This window comes from Anguilla anguilla, chromosome 6 (genome assembly GCF_013347855.1).
Source record: "Anguilla anguilla isolate fAngAng1 chromosome 6, fAngAng1.pri, whole genome shotgun sequence".
Taxonomy (NCBI): Eukaryota; Metazoa; Chordata; class Actinopteri; order Anguilliformes; family Anguillidae; genus Anguilla; species Anguilla anguilla.
Window position 1 is genome coordinate 53,180,136 of NC_049206.1, and position 19,746 is coordinate 53,199,881.

General features: G+C 41.9%; 1 protein-coding gene across 2 annotated transcripts; it reads right to left on the reverse strand.

The window, feature by feature from the left end:
- Positions 1 to 169: 169 nt before the first annotated feature.
- On the reverse strand, positions 170 to 19,018 carry txlnba (taxilin beta a). Of its 2 annotated transcripts, none has more exons than XM_035420900.1 (10): positions 18,914 to 19,018; positions 16,745 to 17,053; positions 14,807 to 14,898; positions 13,904 to 14,074; positions 9,413 to 9,607; positions 6,642 to 6,761; positions 5,781 to 5,855; positions 2,703 to 2,795; positions 2,237 to 2,332; positions 170 to 1,819 (listed from the first exon to the last, which is right to left on the reverse strand). In XM_035420900.1, the coding sequence occupies exons 2-10, from the start codon at positions 17,037 to 17,039 to the stop codon at positions 1,304 to 1,306; spliced, it is 1,653 nt and encodes a 550-aa protein (XP_035276791.1). In that variant the 5' UTR covers positions 17,040 to 17,053; positions 18,914 to 19,018; the 3' UTR covers positions 170 to 1,303. The 2 variants fall into 2 exon arrangements, with proteins under 2 accessions (XP_035276791.1, XP_035276792.1); XM_035420901.1 differs by lacking the exon at positions 5,781 to 5,855 and adding an exon at positions 5,899 to 5,973 and having other exon boundaries at positions 18,914 to 19,005.
- Positions 19,019 to 19,746: the final 728 nt, after the last annotated feature.

Consider the following 19,746-nt stretch of genomic DNA (forward strand, 5'->3'; position numbering starts at 1 on the left):
AATGGGACATTTACTGTTTTAGACGGAAGACAGGTGCTGTATCTTCCATCATTATTTTATACTATGTCCCCTCACATTACATGAGACATAGCTCACCAGACATTCAGATATTCGCACTGTAAAAGGGTACCATATATAATACATTCGGCAAGAAAAGCATATGCATGAGTCAAAGTTAATATAGTTTATTAAAGCAATGGACTGGACAATGTTAAATGATAGATGACACGATAATTACACTATAAGCATTTGAAAACCCTGGAGATAACATGCCTCTGGCACTTTTTTTCCCCCAGTGCGACCAATGTCCGTACTCTATTCCTCCTTCCCCTTCAGGTTCTGCATGTTAATTCTTTTGTGTTGTGATGTCAGGCAACACACAATAACATTAAAAGAAGAAGAAGAAGACAAAGAAAGAAGAAACAGAAGAAGAAGAAGAAAAAGAAAAAAAAAACACCTAACATGCAAATGCGAAGATGCCCCGGCTGGGCCTGCTCTGGGGGTTGCCATGGCGACCGAGAGTCCCTGACGTCCTGTGAGGTGCCCTTGGTGCGCGCTCGCCGAGTTTGCGTAAGGCTGCTGTTCTTCCGCAGAAATCATGCTGCAGGAGAGGGTCCGCGCATCTCCCCCCCCCCCCCCCCCACCAGCTCTCTGGATGAAGGCTGTCACATACAGATTGCTTTCCCAGACAGAATGAGCTTGATTCTTTTCTCTCTTCTCGTCTCTTTTCTTTTTTGGAAGTGTGTTGCCATGGAAACACTTTCACGGGGAAAAAAAAATCTTTAAGCAAGGGCAAGAAAGAAGGGTCACGTGGCCTGATTGAAATGGCTAACTCCGATGTTACAGTAGAGGCCTGCATTTATTTAAATTTCATAACAAAGGGAGTAAACGCACTCACGTAAACCTCTGTCATTTTCAGGCGTTATGAAAATGTTGCTGTCCTAGAAAAAAACTAGAAAACTGTGGGCATCGGTGATCATTTGTACTAAAGAATGCCACTGACAGGACAAAGGGATTAGGGAGAAACACAGTTATTTGCATACGATTCTTGTGTAAAAGGAAACTTGTCTTAATTGTTAGGTATTGCATAGGGTCTTGGCCGTTTAATCAACTTGACATTCATGGTTTGGATTTATTCCAGCATACCGTACAAAACAATTAAAATATCTTTTGGCAGCCAGCTGGTACGCAATTAAAAAGATGCTTAAAGTGTACACCACACCTTAAAATTCACAAATACAGACTAACAAACTGAATTCAATTTTCAAACTGTGGGAAGGCACTTGTAGAACATTTAGAACAGCTAGAACATTTCTGGTGATAATTTACTTGTGACGACCGCAGTCCCATCGCCATCGCTCTTCTCCTGGGTCTTCTCCTCAGCGGAAGTGAGCTGCTGGGAGGAGGGCGGGGCCGGGGCGGTGCTGGCTTTCGGCTCCGCCGTCGAGGAGGCCTGCTCGACCCCCGCGGGCTCCGCAGACTCCTCCTCATCCCGCTCCTCCGACAGGGAGGAGGACAGGAGGGAGTTGGCGAATTCCTGCAGACGGGCTTGCTCCGCGCTGAGACGAGTCATCTCTTCGGTCAGGAAAAGCTCTTCCGGGGGTAGGTCGAGGGCGGAGTCGGGGGCGGGGGCGGGGGCAGGGGCAGAGCCCTCCTGTGCGTTCTGCTCCTCCGTGGGGGCGACCTCGGCTCTCGACTGCTTGATCTCCTGGATCTTCTTGTAGAGGCCCTTCCTCTCTTCCTGCAGCGCCCGGCACAGCTTCTCCAGCTTCAGAATCTTGAGGGTGAAGAGCTCAAACTCCTTATCTTTCGCCGCTCTCTGCCAGGTGAAGAGGGGAAAGCCATTAGCCCACGGGGGCTTACCGTCCGTCAGAGCCGGCTCAAGCCAATAAGCGGCTGCTAAGGACCCCGCGGCCACCAGGGGGCCCCCTAATTGTTCTGAAATATATATTATTTATAATGTTTGGATGGGAGGGCCCAAATCTAATTCTGCTTAGGGCCCCTCAAAGGCTAGGGCCGGCACTGCCGTGCATATTTCTCCCTAAGCTGTTGCTGCCTTTGCAGCTTTAAAAACAAAGAGGGTCCTGGGTCCAGAAAAAGGTACTATTTTTACTTTGCATCTTAATTTATGACGCTGTCAGTCGTTCAGTTAACCGAAATGAACCGAAATAGAACTTTTTATTCTTGTACTAAGTGGTGCATTTGAACAAATGGGATTTAGTTTGAATTATCTTACATCTTCCACCATATCCATCAGTGCCTTGTTGCAGCTTTCAAAGCGTGTCCTCCAGGTATTCGAATCTTTATCCATCTTCTTCATCTTCTGTGTCATCTACAAATCAAAATTCCAGATATTAGATGTCTTACATTTTTATTGCACATCAGTTTATTTTTCCTTATGTCACATTTATTATGTTTTTTTAACATTGAACTCTGTATACGTTTTCATTGTGGTAAAATAATCATGGGAAAAATACCAGGTAAAAAGAAAAATAATATTTTGACAGTTAAAATACCACTGTATGAATGAGTGCATTTGCAACATGGGAGGAAGATTGGTTTCCATGCGGACTAATGGTGAAGAGGGTGTACGTGTTTGGCTGAGATAAGCTCGGAAACCGTAAGTAAAAAGCTGATAATGATGTATAAGGTGCTATGATACAATTCTATGAGAAGTGTCTGACTGAACAGACAGTGCTAACCTTCTCCATCTCTTGCTTGAAAGCGGCGTACACGTCGTTGCTTTTAGCCAGCGTGGTCTGGAACTCGTCAAACTTCTGTGAGTACAGGACGAGCTGAGGAGAGAAAGCGGGACAGCAGTCAGCTCTGACGTCATCAAAAGGGGCGGAGTCAATGAAGGGTGCATGTAAGTACATGATGGAGCAGTGAACTTAAAGGCCTTCAATCATTTCTAACTTCTGTTCACATCGACAAGTCAACTTTTGCATTCTCAGTATAGAAAATGAGTTTATTCAGACATGCTATCTTAATTTCATCAAATATCAGATTTAGGTTTAAGTTTTTGTATAGTACTTTACACAGAACTTTAATCAGAGGTGAATATATATGTTAACACAACCTTCTATGGGACTAACATCTTCAGGTCTACATGACAGGGACAAAGTTCTTCTTCTTCTTCTTCTTCTTCTTCTCAAACACATCCAAGTGGCCACACATTGTTGATCTACTTTTAGCCTTTGGGTCTAATTAGGACGATCGTATTCCTAGTCCAGCTCGCCCCGTATGCACACCCAGTTCCCAGCATCCCCGGCAGCTTCTGTGGGATTTCCTGTGGCTGTTTTTAGTGGTTGCCGAGATATATTAATGAGCCGTTCTATAAATATTTCAGAGGCTGTTGCCCTTTCAAGAGTTAACCGGCTAATCTGTTAGGGCCTGTCAGATAGCATGGTGTGCAGTTTCCCACATTCAAATTGCTTCCTTCTTCTTTCCTTTGCCAAAGCACACCTCTCACACATACCTCATGGGTATGCAAACTGCGTTCATACGATTGAAGAGACATTCTCCTGACTTAAAAGAGTGACAAATCACAAGCCTTATTCATACAGACAACATCAAACTGATTCCGCTTTCAGTTCTTTTCCAGAGATTTTTATTGCTCACCGAAAGGCATTAGCCTTTTCTGAGTCATATAACTCAACTATTTTTTCCACAGGAAAAAATAAGAAGGATATTTGCATTTAATTAGTTACAATAAGTCGCACAGCATGAAACAAATACATGCAAGACAGAATTAAAACAAAGCCATATGCTTTGTATTATAATACTGACCACCAGAAGAGATTCTTACCAGAGTTCCCATTGAAAAGGTTTTAATTGATGGCATAGTTACACTGCAATTAATTAAAACTGCATTAACTGTCATAAATAATTCATGAATGTACAAGAGAACCATTAATCTTTATGAGATTAACATTAAAAAAGGTAGAATAATGTAACCCAATTAGTGTAATTGTGTTGTAAATGAACACGCAGTTGTGCAATAGAATAGTTTGCATAAAACTGAAAACTTTGTGATAGTGGGTTGGTTTGAGAATCTAAAATGCTAAATGCTCTTCTAACTAATAGCGTGTTCATCATTACATCTTTTAAAAAAGGTGTCATTTAAAAAGCTATCATGGTCAATTTTTTCATTATAAAAACATATTTAACCTCTGTAATATATATCAAATATAAAAATCATTCAGATATGTTGTAAGTCAATATGTTTTGCAGCAGTGGAAAAAAACTAAATTGAAATAACATTTGAAGGCATTTAGGAAGGGTTCCATTCTCACGCACATGGAATATTGTCCTTAAGTGATTTTAATAATCATAATATAACAGGAGATAATGTGACATAGTTTGCAGGATGATTGGCTGCCAACCCACATGAAAATGACCTCATTTAGCTAAATTTCCTGCCATGGTACACTCTACTGTGACCCTTTCTGCTTTCCTATGTGAAATGGTACACTACGCTTACTTGGTATAAACTTTAATTATGTTTCAAGAACTCTTAAGCATAAAATAGCATACTTCAGCATACTGTTTTTCCACAAGGGTTGTCCATGTCTAAATAAAGTGAAAAAAAAAAAAGTATTGAGGGCAGGCTGTCCATTCAATCTTTTTAAACAATGAATAAATAAATAAATAAATAAATAAATTGTGACTTTTGCAAATAGTCTTTTAATCGTAATGTTTTTGGTTAATTTCAGTAACCACTATCTGTAATCATAAAAAGAATACAATGATGGAACAAATACATTTATTGAATTAATTTCAGATATGCACAATGTGCTGTAGCATATACTGTAGATTAGTTTGTCATCCAGGGTGTTGTTCAATTATTAATAGCAACATTATTTTATGGTAATACTATTACCATTCGGTAAGGGTGCATTTTAAACAATATTAGGGTAGCATTAGATCTGTTAGTCAAACTGCAAAGGCATATGCTCAGGCTTAGTTCGCCACTGAATGTAAAAATAAGGGCTTTGTCAATATCATACTGTCTTGTAGTTTCATGGTTGATATCTAGGGCCCAAATTCTTAAATTAGAGTTGAGTGTATATGTCTATCATTTGGTAATAATATAGAGGGGATCTATTCCACAGATGCAAGTATGGTTTGCAGCAGAATATTTGGTTTAGCAGAAATTACTCATTGATAACCCATCCATCCATCCACCCATCCATTATCTATACCCACTTATCCTGGTCAGGGTCACGGGAGGTGCTAGAGCCTATCGCAGTGGGCATTGGGCAAGAGGCAGGAATACACCCTGGACAGGCCGCCAATCCATTGCAGGGCAGACACACCATTCACTCACACACTCACACCTATGGGCAATTTAGGGTCTCCAATTAGTCTTTGGACTGTGGGAGGAAACCCGGAGTACCCGGAGGAAACTCCACACAGAAAGGCCCCAAGCCGAGACTTGAACCCCTGACCTTCTTGCTGTGAGGCCACAGTGCTACCCACTGCACCACCGTGCCACCCTCATTGAGAACCACTGATTAATATTTTAAGAAAAAATATCTCTATATACATTATAGACCTATATATGGACCCATATTCATGGTTCATGGATATGTGGTAGGTGCTTGAAATGTACTATGAATACTGATACATACTCAGAAAGTCCAGCTTGTGGAAAATGCAGAGGACATGTGCGTAATGCAGGACAGGCATCAGTTTGTTGCCGTGGCTACGTGAGGCTCGGTTAAAGCAGGCGTCGGTCGCGAAACCGACAGTCCCCGGAGTGGACGCGGAATATTCACCTGGGCCTGCATCAATGTCTCCTGCTCTTTCAGGACTTTAGCCTGCAGTTTCCATTCAGCGGCCTGTGTCAGTAACTGTATTCAGACACAAAACACAGGTGAGAGAAGGTTGCTTTACCTGCTTCTTCATCTGTAACTCCTGCTCCTTCATTGCGTAGCATTTCTTTGTTTTTTCAATTGCCTCTTTAAGCAACTATTAACAAAAACAGTAAAATGATTATTGTCACAGCCCCCCCAGTTCTCGGCCTATGCTACCGTGAGCAATATGGCAGCAAGACCAACTGCCATTGTTCGCTATAAGGCGTAGAACACATTTTCTGGTGTAATACTGTTCACCCTCAGCCCTCAGCTATAAAACATCCTTGAAATTCTGAAACGATTACTACAAAAATATTCCAATAACTAAGCAATAAAAAACATGTGAGTAGCAGAATCAGATCAAGCATTTTGACAGATTCAATCTTGACCTCATATTAGACGTTCAGGCCAAACACAAAAATCAGATTCAATGGACTTTAACAGGTTTCTCTTTTTTACATTTTATAAGACAGCTGGAGAATCTCCAAACAGAGCTCATCATACAGCATGTGTCACTTTAGCAGTTTCATAAAAGCAGGTGTTCCAATTTTTTGTTTGAATACCAAAGATAAGAAAATCCCCTGTGCTATCATTGTGTTTACAAAGAGGATTAGACTACGGAGTGAAATGAGATAATGTTGTTGAATTTAAGGCTACCAATCTTGTAGAGTTTATCCTGAAACGTTAGTATAATAGAGACAATTTGGGGGATGAATTAAATTTTAAATGCAAATATTTTTCTTTTGTAAATGACACAGGTGTAAAATGAAAAGCATAACTCACGTATTCCTTCTCTCGCTTGTGTTTCTCCTCAGCTTCGTTCAGGAGCAGGTTGGCCTGCTCGAGCTTAGCGTCCGCTAGTTTCTGCTGGAGGTCGCGGTGTTTCAAGATTTTCTCCAGACTCTGCACCGGAACACACACAGGAAGCAGGGATAACGAAGGCGGTTGTTACGGAATTCCATACTTGAAACTCTCCTGAGAGCACATTCGGTTTAACTCAACATATTGCTGACAAGACGTTTTCTCAAGTTTGATGTTTTTTTGTTGTTGTTGTAGGTAGCATTTCTTTAAATGTCATTGTCATCATTAAACAAATACCACAAAATGAACGGACGAGATTCCTCTTCATGAGAAGGTAATATACATTCAATAAAGTTTCCTCAGGTTGAGGAAAATGTCATTTTTAAATAAAGGCACTTAAAAAAAGGCATATAAGAATTTTCACAGGCCATCATTAAAACTCCTTACATACATGTTTGTTATGTGTAATAATGTGACCCACGCTGGATTTTCATCACCCAGATAGCCAATTCCCCAAACTTTTTTTTTTGCCCCTGTCATGCCTGCAAGCTACTGCTTGCTAGGGCAAAATGTTCAAAAGGAATCTGTGAGATTCCTGCTGCACTTGCTCAGGCATGTGCACACGTCACAAAAAAAATAAATAAATAAACCATCTCAGCAATACCAAGGAACTTTGAGGTATAACTAATCGCCAAACCCAATCATCCCTCCCTCCAGACAGTGTGCAGTAGTATATTTAATTTTGTACTTTTTTTTTTTTGCTTTTGTTTTGCACATTTTCCTTTCTCTTCTGAGAACACGATACATGATTAAATCATTTTCCAGCCGTTTCCAAATACTAAGAACACCACCTGCCTGCATAACTCTCGGAAACACAAATTAGGCTTGTGTCTAGAGATAGCGCAGTTTGCGAGTGTGTTTGGTTTCTCTTTCTTGGCAGGCCTTCACAGTGCTCTTGTTGACACAGCTCCGAGCCGGAGCTCCATACTTCGTATTCGCACTTTGTGTTGATTCCTTTTTGATTCAGTGCACCTCACTGTGCGCCATGAATTGAGATCAGTAAATTGTGTAGTTCCACGGCTGCTGTTGTCTAAAAATGAATTTTGAGGCAAAATAATTGATACGACTCAGGCCAATTTTTTTTTTCACAGAGCAAACTTTCAATATTTTGATATTCAATCTCTTGTAACTGTGACACACCCATTTGGATTAACGAAACAACACCCCCCCCCCCACCCCATTTCTTACAAAAAACTGCTGATGAAAAAAACCACTGGTATGAAAACAGATCAAAAATCCACATTAGTTTTGTAAATTATATAAAGATAAAGAGAACTTACATTTGATTTTACTTTGGTTTTAATGTGTCCTTGAAATTCTTTTAGATGCCCTTCTCTGCCATACGTGTTCTTTTGTATTTACATGTGATTTCAGAATTATATGCATCTTAATGGCTTGAGACAAATCTAATCACGGGCAGTGGTTTGGCAATAAATATTAGTTTTGCTTCAAATTTCCGGCCTTCTTTCACTCTACACAGAAAATGTGTTACCACTGCCTGACCAGCAGGTGGTGCTGGAGACAGATAGTTATGGATCAAGCTGCCGCAACAAAGGAAAGGATGTTGTTTTTACACACCGGGCATGGCTGTGTGAGAACAGCTCCAATGGCAACCGTGAGCGTGACAAATTTTGGCTTGTATGCGTCATTTTGGAGCTGTCAACTCCCCAGTGTATTCCAGTATGATTAAATAAGACATGTTATAGTGTAAAATAGGCATAATGCAATTTCTAATAGGGCATGCATCATTCATTATGCTTTAGAAAATAATACAAAGCTTGCAATGTGTGTCAGTGACTATATGGAAGATAAAGAACATGTGTCTGAACTTCTTATATTAACAGAAAAGCAAATGCAATCCCTTGTGACTTGATGAGAAATGTTTTAGTCTCATCTGTATCTGGCATCAAAGCTTGAAGCCAGATTTGCAACATGTTATAAAAATTTTTATAAAAACAGACTGATCATTGTAAGTGGATATGCCAACACCTTTCACGATATTGTCTGAGGAAAAGACCCCTTCTTTCAAGTTAGATTTTTGGTTCTTTTCACTTGATCTAAATATGCAATATAAAACACATATTTAAACTATTCTTGATGCAGTGTGGGTCTATGTGACTCAGGAGGAATTGCTCAGCTAGAAATAAGAGGAGTCTCTGTGACTAATCTGGGCGGGACAGAAGCAGAAAAAATGGCACTAAAAGTCAAGGAACCATTTTGAACAGATACATGTGACCATGTAAACCCAAATCTGGCCAGGTGTTCACTTCCATTAGCCTTTTCATACAGCAAGCAACACAGAACTGTACAATAGTCAGTTTACAACCAATAATACTGCTTTGTTATATCGTCCAGGATAAGACTCCATAAATGTGGTCCAGAAGTGCCCCAGCCTGTGACTGTACATTGATTAAAACTGATTAAGTAATAAAACTGATTGGTTTTACTCATAAAGTAGAAACAATAATCAATTCGCTATTGACCCACTGTAACACTTTCAGCAGTCTGCATATGAGCATAAGTCAGCTCCTACATGAGCCCATAGGGACAGAGCTTCTCCAGGGACAGTGACAGTTTTCATCTGAGAGACCGCGAACGAAAACCAAGGTCGGGGGGCTTGTCACGTGACGTGACCCCTGATGCCGAACGGCGCAGGGGGGGCGCAGGTGGGGTGGCGCAGGACGGTTCCGTACCTCCTCCCTCTGCTCGTACTGGTTGATGATGGCCTGCAGCCTCTCGGCCATGGCTCCGTTCTCCTGGCACAGCTTGGTGTTGCGGTTGCTGTGCTGCTCGATCTGGGCCTGGATGTCCGTCAGCGTGGACTGGAAGTGGGTGGTGATCTCCTTGCGCTTCAGCTCGTCCTCACGGCACCTTTGCAGACACTCCTCCTGCGGCCGGGGGGGTAGAGGGACAGCCGTCAATCGACAAAGAGCCCCGCCCCCTCCACTCACCCGCACGCACACATGCATGAATGCATGCACGCATGCACTCACATACTCACACACTTACCCACACAAGCACACGCACATACACACATGTATACCCATGCACACACACACAGACACATGCACACAGACACATGCACACACACATGTTTACCCACGCACACACACACACACATACATACATGTGCACACATACACATGTACACACACGTATACCCACGTGCACGCAAACACCCACACACACACACACACGCACGCACACACACAAAGCTCGCATTGCCTCTGGGTTGCCGGGCGTCGGAGGGGGGGTGCGTTTTCAGACTCGGCTAATTGAGAGTAAATCAAGCGTCGTCAAGGTTCCTCTCTGGGGTCTTATCTGTTTGTTTGCCTGTGTTTACAAATGGCACGGACACAAGCCCCCACCTGGGACAGGTGAATCAATTAAAGCCACAGTCAGGCAAACAAAGCAAGGGGCCTCTAACGCAGATGCAACCGGGGGCATTAACCCAGCGCCCGTGATAAAAATTGAATCTGACTTACACATTCAGGGCCTATTGCCCCGCGCCAGAGAGATAGGTTAAACGGCCGATTGCGCTACCGCGGACCGAAGCGGAGGAACGTCCTCGGGGGTAAACCGCCTTAGCGAAGAGACAGATGTCTTAGTCATGTTTCACCGAGGCTAATATTGAACCCGATAAAAAGCTGAGGTCAGCCATTGCTTTCACCAGGAGGAAAAAAAAAAATGGAAATGTTCGCTCTAGCCTTTTGGGGGCTGGCATTTCACTTCTTGGCATGTGGGGCAGATGGAGGAGCGGGGAGGAATAAAGTTTGAGCTTGCGCCCGCACCGCAGAAGCCACGACTCGTTTCTTCATCTGGTGACAATGGCTGAACCTGCCCCCTGTGGCCAAACCAGAAAGAAAAAAAACATTTTTTTTTTCTTCTGTTTTTTTGTGTTCAGTGGAGATTCTTGACAGAAATACTGTAGCTTGAGAGGTTCTGCACAGAGGGCTCTTCTCCCCAGAATACTGTCTCGCTTCTTGATGATGTACAGAGCCTGCCGTTTGGCGGTGAGTCACAGGGATGTTAAAGGATAAAAATAAAAAGCTGCTTCGCCTTGAGTGGTTCGTAGCCCAGTCGCTATACGTCTGGATTGAAGCAAGCATACCAAGGGTCTGCGCGTACTTGAGGAGAAGAGTTTCAGTCCACGTTGTCCTGAGAAATTTCATCTTTGAGTTGTGCAATAATCATATATTTATTTAACGTATTGCCTTTCTCAAGGAAGCTTGATAATAATAAACAGGTTAAGGCTTCAGGTTGGTGCTCACACCTGACGCTGTGCTTCCAATGCCATTTAATGTCTCTCTCCTGCATGACATGCAGATATGAACTGTAACTGAGAGAGGCAAGGTTGTTTGGGGATGGGGGGGGGGGGGGGGGGGGGGGGGGGGGGGGGGGGGGGGGGGGGGGGGGGGGGGGGGGGGGGGGGGGGAGAGCGGGGAGGGGGGTCTAGTTAAATGAGTCTGTTTGCAAAAGAAAAAAAAAAAAACCCTTCATCTAGTGAAGCGAACTACAATGGTGTTCAAAAATAAATCTTTGTATTTTGACACAAGGAACAAATGCTTTTTTATTTAAATAATGGCGCTAAATAATCGATTCTCCATCAAAGCAAAGAGAACACAAAGAAGCACTTCTTTCAGTGTCTTGAAATTTTCCCCAAGGCAGGGGATGTCACAGCAGGACTAACTGGTTTTGTAAATAATTTTGTATTCATTTCACGCCTGCCGTTACAAAGATCAGTGATTTGTTAGCAATGTGTTCTCGCCAAGTAAAATTTTCTATAGCTCTCTTTCACAAATTATACCTTGATCATTTTAGGCAATATTGCCACACTGCTAACAGAATGAATAAATTAATAGGCTTCTCAGTGCTTTCTTACATTATGAACCACAAATGATCAGACAGCGAGTGAAGACTAACTAACATTGGTTTCCAATTAATTAGCTTTGTTTTTCAAACTGAAATTATTCACCTATTTACTGTCGTTTGTCAGTAAAACCCTACTCATCAAGATAAACTCCTTCACAGTACCTGTCAGCTTAGACTAACAACAACAAAATACACATTCCTTTTTATCCTTCAGCATGAACAAAACTAATAGGAGCATTCAATATGTCACAAAATCTATCTTCAAAGCCAGGAAAACAGGTTTATTATTCCTGAAAGTTCTCCACTCAAACAGACACAAGACTCTCTGAGATGTGTGATCTGAATATGATGGCTATCAAAAACGTCCATCAAATCCTTGTAGTCTGAGATGTGTTGGAGAACTGCCAAATTGGCTTGTAGTTTCCCTGACTCTACCACAAACTGTTAGACCATTAAGGTCATGAAAATGCACATTCCACTGAGCATGTCTGTCAACATCTACATCAACTACATCAACTAAAACTGCTAATGGATGTGCACAATGTATTTTGGTATTACGTGCTGAAAAATCATGAGAACACAGCCCAGAATAGTTCATCTTAAGAAATTAAGATCAAGGTCGGAACCAGTATAGCACTAGAAAATAGACATCACACCCTTTTTTCAATAAAAGAACACCCCAATTGTGGATCTCTCGGGTAAAGCCTAAGTTAGAATATGCGCTTACACCCGACTATTACATAAACAAAAACATAACAAGCGGTTAAATCATCCAACATTAGACAGAACAGTTACTTGTGTGAAAATGAATCCTGAACAACCCTTTCTTTCCTCTTCAGAACCGAAAAGAACAGCAGGCAGTACATTATTTGCAAAAAATATAAATGTTTTAGTATTGAAAGCCTTTTCTTGAATATCATTGTATTTTAATTTCAAAATGCCTCCAACTGCCCCTTTATATCACCCATCACAAAAAATAAATGGATTAATAATAGGCCCTAATGATTCATGGTTTTACTTTTTGCTTCTGAAGGTTTTCTTACAATTTAGCCACTACTTCTTTTTCCACTACACCACTGATAGTATTTCCACATTCAAATTGAACCAATTGAAATGAGGCAATCAAACATAATGGGGTATCTGAAAACAAATTAGCAAAATGTGACTAGATTAGCACCCTGTGGTTGTAAGGCAGAAATGCCATCATGTAATCTAAAAAATAAAGTAAAAATACAAAACCCAAAGCAAAATAAGAAAAGTGCAAAGCTTTTACCACCAAATTCACCGGTTGATAGAAGATTCACTCATAATGCTAAAGTTGGATAATGCCATTTCGGATCCCGACGCTGTAATTAACGTTAAACGTGAGAACGACACGTGCTATAAAAACAGCAAAACTGAGATTGCTGGGCCGAGCAGCGACGCTAAAGCATATCAGAGGTGGATGTGACCTCCCGTGACCTTTGCCTTCAAGGCTTTTGCTCCTCCCTTTGATTTATGGTCGAAGGGTAGACGCCACAGAACCCTGATGAGACCATCCCTCTTGTCTGAGAAGACTGTCACCGCCCCGAACGTGAAGATTTCCTCACAGAGGTTCGTCTGTGAGCCGAACAAAGCTTTGCGTAAGGATGAGGCTGCAGACAACAGAGGTGTGCCTGAGGGAGAGCCGGCAGGGAGGGGAACCAATTACTCAACGCAGACAAACAAGCAGAAAACCCGCTTCGGCTCAAAACAAAAGGTTATACACAACAAAACGGATGTGAAGGCTCGGAAAAAACGATCGATTCATGTAAATAGTAGAGAATAATCTGTTCGTAGATCGCACAGAACAGATATTGTGGTCATCAAATTTATTGATCAATAGTTACCTTTTTGTTTCTGTTTTTTATTCAATTCTGAACGAATTCTGGTTTCTGTTTTAGTAAATAAGAAATGTTAACACTAATACATTGAACAAAAACAGGTAGTTTTTACTCCTTACAAAAACACAAGGTTATTAAGTTATGGAGTATGACTGAAGAGTTCGCCTTCCATGTTAAGATGAGATATCCAAATGCTCCTACAATTGTATGCCAAGTTTAAAAGAGTATGGAAAATAAAATCAGTGAAAGGATGGAAAATAAAATCATATTGTACTAATTTAGAGCTCATATTCCAGAGAATATGTAATAGTTGAAGGAGCAAGAGAGAGAGACGAAGAGAGAGAAAGATAGGGAGGCAGGGAGGAAGGGGGGGGGAGACAAAGGAGGAAGACGTAAAAAGACACATGGAGACAGAGCACCCTGAGAGATGTTAGAGCGGCGAAGGCCCACCTTGAGGTTCTTGTTGTGCCGCTGCAGTTCCCTGCACAGCTCCTCCAGCTTGCTGCGAGCCAGCACGGCTCGGCTGTGCTCGCTCCGCAGGTGCTCCCTGTCCTTCAGGACCTGGGCCTGCCTCTTCTGCACCAGCTTGAGCTGCTTCTGCTCTGCCCTGCGCTCCTCCAGCTGCGCGGGACGCAAAAGGCGTTTGTGAGCGCGACCGCGACCGCGACCGAGGACCGCGCACCTGGATCCGATCGACATTCGTCCTCACCTTTGCCAAACGAATGCTGATTGAGTGTGTGTGCCTTCGCAAACGGTTTGGCAAGTTCACTGTCGCGCTCGCTAAACCTGCCAAACTGTGTCTGTGAAGACAATACAAAACCCCTGAACACTTGCATTTGCAGTTTTGCAAGTCAAGGTTAAGGATGAATGTTGACTGATTCCAGGCTTTTGTCTATTTGACTGGCTTTTTGGCATTTTACAGGCCCTAGTTGGCAAGTTGATTAGCTGGCAAGTTGCATTTGGACTGGGAATGAAAGAGACAAAAAGAGGACTTGGTGCAAAAGAGATAAATATTGGCTTCACCAAACTATTTTGGATTTTTTTTTTTTTGGAATTGGTGGAGATTTTTTAAAAATGAGGTTACTTTTTCCAGAATGTGGGAGACAGGCGCGTTTCAGTTATCCTGCATGGCATATGGCTCTGCTAGTTCCTCTCCGATCAGCTCTGCACCCTGGAGCTGTGAATATTTAGGTCATTCCGGTACAAGCTGAACCACTTCGAAGATCTCGCCAGGCGCTTTTAGCAGTCTTTTGTCAATTAATTCGTTTTTTTCCCCACCCTCTCCTTATGTTTTATGGCCTGTGGATGCTTATATATTGAGCTACATTTTAGCCAGAGGGCAGGGACACTTACTAGTTCTGCATACTTCTTGAACAGCGCTTCTAGTTTCTCTTCTGGAGTGCTGAGCTTGTTCAAATTTTGCATTAGCTGTGTGGCCTCTTTTCCTGTACGTAGAGAAAGACGCCACATAGAGTTGCATGTTAGCCCTGAAAAACTCCTCTAATTAGTCATTTCCTATTGGCACAATTATGACAGACAGGTAATCCAAGCACAAGCTTTTGTGAGAAGAATATTTCACACTATAACAATAATCAAACTTGAAGACTTCTAGCTTCAGATAACTAAGACACAATAGCTTGCATTATTATTATGTTATTTTAACTGACAGCTTCATAAACACCTAAACTTGAAAATGTTTGCTTTTTCATTTAAAAAAGATAAAGCATTAGTGAATACCAGAGCATAAACTCTTAGGAAAATATTATTCTATCCAAGAAATAAAATCATGCACTCAGTCCAAGGACTTTGCAGTAATTTGCAAACCAAATGAAGCATCATGGTAAACTGCAAGTCATATACATTGGAGTTCCGCTAATATATCATGGCTGCTGATCTCACAAGCAGTTACAGTATAATCTTTTAAAGCACATCAAGAGCAATAGGAACTACGATATATAAAAATTACAGCAATTATTCACTATAAACAATTCGGGACAAATACATTAAGGGGTCAAAATAATTTTCCTAAAAATTGTGTCTGGACAGAGCATGCTCAGAAACAAAGTCTTGTGGCCCATGGGTAATTTTGACAAATGTCCTGTCAATTGATTATTCTTTGAATTGTGACTGGAGCGCAGAACTCCCCCCGGGCTCTTCAGGGCCCTGCCTGCATGGGAATCGGCATCGAGCAACGGCAGATTAGCTACCGCTAAACAGAGAGGGATAAATGTGACCTTATTGAAGTACAGATGTGGATATGGGCGTAGACACTTGCCTGCCTGCCGTATCTGAGAGAAAAGTACATTTTCACTTTCACAGAAGTGATGCTCTTTTATCTCTCTCTCTCTCTCTCTCCCTCTCTCTCTCTCTCTCTCTCTCTCTCTCTCTCTCCCTCCCTCTCACATACAAACAACGGAGCATTCTTTGAACAAAATGAGGCTCTGAGAATGCTTGTGTGTAATTTTTATGGAAAATATCAACAGAATGTTAAACTGACCTTGAGGGTATATAACAAAATTCATTTACTGTAATGTCTGTTTCTTAGATGAAATCATACCGTATTTTTCATGAAAAAATCGAGATAAAACTAATAAATAACTGACACTTGATATACAATTGAATCTAATAAACATCACCTCAATTATTATGTCAACCCTCTTACAGTACCATTTGTTAATTTACTGTGATCTCAATAGAGGATTTAGCGCTGAATGGACACTCTTAATTTCACCATGAAGTTCAATTGTTATTGCCTTCAGTGAAGCCAATCCCCCCCTCTCATTTTAAAATAATTGATTTAACCAATAGCATGACAGTTGTGCAACCATTGTGAAGAACCAATCAAACATAGTGGTCCTTTGTTCTGTGAAACACTCAAGGGATGGGATAAACCAACTTTGGGTAGATAGCTTTGCCATAAACAAGTTAATGTGCCAAAATGTGGTTGGCGTGCTGTCAACTAAAAGCAGACATCAAGGCGTGACTTCTTGGAATTAGATTTTGTAGGTTGCGCAATCTCAGGCTGTATCAGATACCACCATTGAGCACGGTGCTGCTGTAAACACTACAAGTTTGCTGGTTTGCTAGTAATTTGTAAGACCACTAACACCAATTTTGAGGCCAAAGTAAAGGAAGCAAATGCTGAAGGGACTGGACTGCCTCCCAAACCTTCCTTTGCGTAGCAAGCATGTAGCTTATAGGACACATATAACCTATATTGCTAAACAAATGATTGGAACCAGCATCGCCTTGTTGAAAGTCTCCTAGAAAGGAGGGCCCAAGAGCACCTACCCAAGCCTTTCAGCATCTTCTTCTCCAGTTTCGGGTCCTTGCCGGCGCCGGCGTCTTTGGCGGGCGTGGCCTCCTCGCCCTGCTCCCCGTTTGCGTCTTCCTCGGCCCTGTCCGCCTCCTCGGGCTCAGGGAGCGCGACCTGCTGCTCGATCAGGCTGGCCGCCGGCCCGTACGTGTTGATGATGTCCTCCAGCTTCCGGCTGAAATCCTCGGACGGGTCGTCGTACTGATCCTCGGTGTTGCCGGGCTGGCCTTCCGGCTCGGTGCTGACCTCTGAATGTATGTTGCCGTCCATGTTTACTGATGTCTCTGTGAAGGGAAGAATCGTGTTTTACAACTTTTACCCGCACAATACATAGCTCTTAAATTCAGTGAATCTTTGGACATATTTAGTTGCCTGTACTATTATTAGTGGTGATTACCATGACTTGTACGTTGAACAAGATGTTTACCACCCATTCTTTCAAATGGAGGGTGCCAAATACAGTTCACTGTGCATAATGGAAAAAAGAATCTGCGAAATGGGAAATCCCTCTAAATCACCCATTAAACTGAAGATAACATTAAAATTGGCGATTGAACAATATTTGTTTGAAATTAGCATAGATGGAGTATTTATTGTGCTGATCAAGACCAACTGATCATTTTGCCGCAGTGAATTTAGAACTCAAGAACAATAAGTAGCGCATGTGTCTGATAAAAAATTATTTTTAGATCAGATGTAATGTGTTCAAAGGTGACTAAATATCCACACTGCTTCTAAAGAAGCTTGGTATTCATAACTTTGTAACATTAGAAGAAAGGAGTATGTTCAAGCAAACATAATTAGCCAGCAGCAGTACAAAGGCACCCTTTTATAGTACTTCAGTCAACATAAATATCAGATCTCAAGAAATAATAACAAGATATACTCCTCTCATTATACAGAAAATGAAAACAAACAAAAAAACTGACATCTACATTTGCATGATAAAACCTAGTGATTTATTTTCATCATTTATTTGTTTTTTCCTGAACTGAGCCAAATGTGCAGGCTTTTAACATACACCATTCTTTTGATTCCCTTTTTCCCCCAAATGCACGTGTGGATTTAATGCTAAAAGGCAGCAGCATAAACTCGAACATGCTCGATCAAGCAATGGTGAAAAATGGCGTAAAACACAGCGGTCTGTCACCATGCTAAGATTTCCCCCCCAAACTGCCAATCCCAGAATGGCACAGAGGCACATGGTGTTGGCATTAACAGCTCTCTGTTTGATTTCATACCCAATGAACTTAAACCATCCGGGAGTTGTTTACCCACTGGTTTGGTCTCCTCATGATTGCTCCTACTTATCAGGATAAAATTAGTGCCCCCCCCCCCCCCTCTCTCTCTCTCTCTCTCTCTCTCTCTCTCTCTCTCTCTCTCTCTCTCCCTCTCTCCCTCTCCCTCTCCATTCTGCTTCGAGCAGGCGAGCGCATGGCACCTGTTCGGGAGCCACAGTCTATTTTTGGAGCTTCTAAATATGGACAAGCTATTTCTTATTCTAGCCACGTCCCCGCTGATGTCAGTGTCCCTCTGTATACAAGTGGAAAAAACAAATAAAGAGGCCATTGACATCAGTGCTAATCGTTGATTGCTGGTGCGCGTAACTATTGCTATCATTTATTCACTGAACACGACTCGTGACTTCACTCTTCACTAACCGACTAAATTAAGAAATGACGGAAAGCAACTTCATCTTCATGCTCAATAGGTAGCCTAAAACATATCCATCATGTTTCGGGTTTGTACGCACGTATGTACGTGTGTAAAAATAAGTATGTATTGAATGTATTTAATCTGTATTCCTATAAACATTAACAAAAAGCATTACGGTAAAGTTAATTTACCCCTCTGACATGATTTGTCACCTCAAAGTCAGTTTTGTTTGGAGGACATTTTCAGCTGTGTCAGGCAGTGGCAAGACACGTGACAGAACATGGCTACCAAGACTTATGATACACGCAACTCAGAGTCTTCACTAGAACTCACAAGAAGGTTATTCTGAATCGAAGCTATATTCACACATATGAAAAAACAAGGACCAAAATCACAATAAAACCAAGACAAATTGCCACATTATATATATTTAAAAAAAAAACATGCTAGGCTAACATACAGAGCAAAGAGAATGGAGCGGCACTTACCAGGACCAGCAGGGAAGATAGAGGGAAGTGAAGAGGGTCTGAGAACCTGATGCCAGAAACAACAGCTGTGATCGGCAGGGCCCTCCCCAAAAATAACCCCATGGAACTCAGCGTGCACCAATGGAAAGACAGCGGTAGCAGAGCGAGAGAAGTGGCCTCTGAGGTCTCTCCAGATCAAGGTTTTTCAAGAGGGAGTCTCGGAAGGTTCTGTATTAAGTGGCCTTCCAGGTCAGCTCAAGGGCTTTTCATGTGGCCTCCTCTCTCTGCCATTCTCTCAAATATAGCCTTGATTTTACACCTCAGACCGAGGCCAATTTTACAGTTAAAAAATAAAAAAGGACTGGCTTAAGCACCTGTAGGCTGTTTTCATTTTGTACACTCGTATTTAAATAATTAGCAGCAATTCAATGGAAAATTAAAGCAGGATTCCTGTCCCTGAATATCCCTTCTCAGCTTCACTATCTACGGCCTTTAGGTTGACATTAAGTTGGACTCCGGCCTCTGAATGGTCTGGTGTCAGCCAGCAGAGAGATGTACTTATTACAGTCTTCATGTGCGATAAGATCTGTTAAAACATATAGATAGATCTGAATGCAGGGATCAATGCAAAGGCCTACTTTTTCAACCATGCAAACTTCTCTGGTAGGCTCACCCAACAGGCCACAATGGATGCTCCTTAGTCAATCATGTCAGTAGTTTCCAGTGATTTACGCAGCACTGTAAATTTACATGTCCACAGTGACAGCGCCTTGAACTCAATCTGCCACATTTCAAAGTTCTCAGTCCCCATCCACTCGAATAAGAGGATGCTCAGATCTTTCCTCCTGAGCGTT